Source organism: Perkinsus marinus (genome assembly GCF_000006405.1).
Source record: "Perkinsus marinus ATCC 50983 genomic scaffold scf_1104296937994, whole genome shotgun sequence".
Classification (NCBI taxonomy): Eukaryota; Perkinsozoa; order Perkinsida; family Perkinsidae; genus Perkinsus; species Perkinsus marinus.
Window position 1 is genome coordinate 1 of NW_003213612.1, and position 992 is coordinate 992.

The 992-nt window shown below is 46.3% G+C and overlaps 1 protein-coding gene across 1 annotated transcript; it reads left to right on the forward strand.

The window, feature by feature from the left end:
* Nucleotides 1–66: 66 nt before the first annotated feature.
* Pmar_PMAR012749 (hypothetical protein) lies at nucleotides 67–333 on the forward strand (the record flags this gene model as incomplete). Its single annotated transcript, XM_002782840.1, has 1 exon — nucleotides 67–333. The coding sequence occupies one exon, from the start codon at nucleotides 67–69 to the stop codon at nucleotides 331–333; it is 267 nt and encodes an 88-aa protein (XP_002782886.1).
* Between the last annotated feature and the right edge of the window lie 659 nt (nucleotides 334–992).

A 992-nucleotide genomic window follows, 5' to 3' on the forward strand; every position in this document is an offset into this window, starting at 1 on the left:
TTTGATTTGGAGGGTCAGTATCAGACCAACACTCGAGGCTTGGAGCAATCTGCCATTCAGCAGCGCATGCAGATTGAGACTACTGCCATGCAACTTGACATCCAAGCGCATCAGCAGAAGATGATCATGGAGCACCAGGAGCGAGAGAAGAAGTGGACTGGCCAGCCTGCTGTCCCTCAGACTCTAGCTGTTCCTCAGCCTTATGTTGCTCCTACAACCTACAGTGCTTATGGTCAGCCCGGTGCAAGCTCGGTGACGACGACATACTCGACTACTGTTCAACGTGCGCCGCAGACTACCTCTGTCGAGGCTCCTGCTGCAGCTGCTCAATAAATGTAGAGCATGACTGAGTTTTGTTGTGTATGGTTCAAGAAGTCTTGGACGGTTTTTACATAGCCATTCAAGCTGATCCACAACATGATTGCTCAATTCGATATATATGTTTGATCTTGAGTTGACTAGTTTGGGATGAGATGATTGGGCCTTCGTTAGACTTATCTTGGCATTAAGTCTTGGCTCGTCGGTAGTTTCGCGATCGGGATTTCGGTGTATCTGCAAATTTTAGCATTATGATCGATGGAAGGATGTAGCATATTTGGTTCGTTCTTGAGTAGGCGGACTAGTAGAGCTAGGCAGTGTGAATTTCCCTATGTTCAAGTCTTCGGCCAATCTACATTTCGTTCGGTAATTGGGTTGATCATATGAGTAGCTTACTAACGTTACTTTTCTTTTTGTTCCGAAAACGATGCGGATAAATCAAAGGCTTTATCGTGTTGCATGCCCTCTCGATTCAATATCGTCCAGACGAGCGAGGATTACCAGTAACGCAATGGAACTGTTAAGCGAACTCACAATTGCCAGTACGTTTGTTTCAGATGATTTGAAAACACCCTCCGAACTCACTCAGATTCTCCCTGTAGTCACTGCGATGCATGTACGTTCCTCAGTTGTAGGAACTATCTATGACAGTCATGCCCAAGCAGTGGGGACTC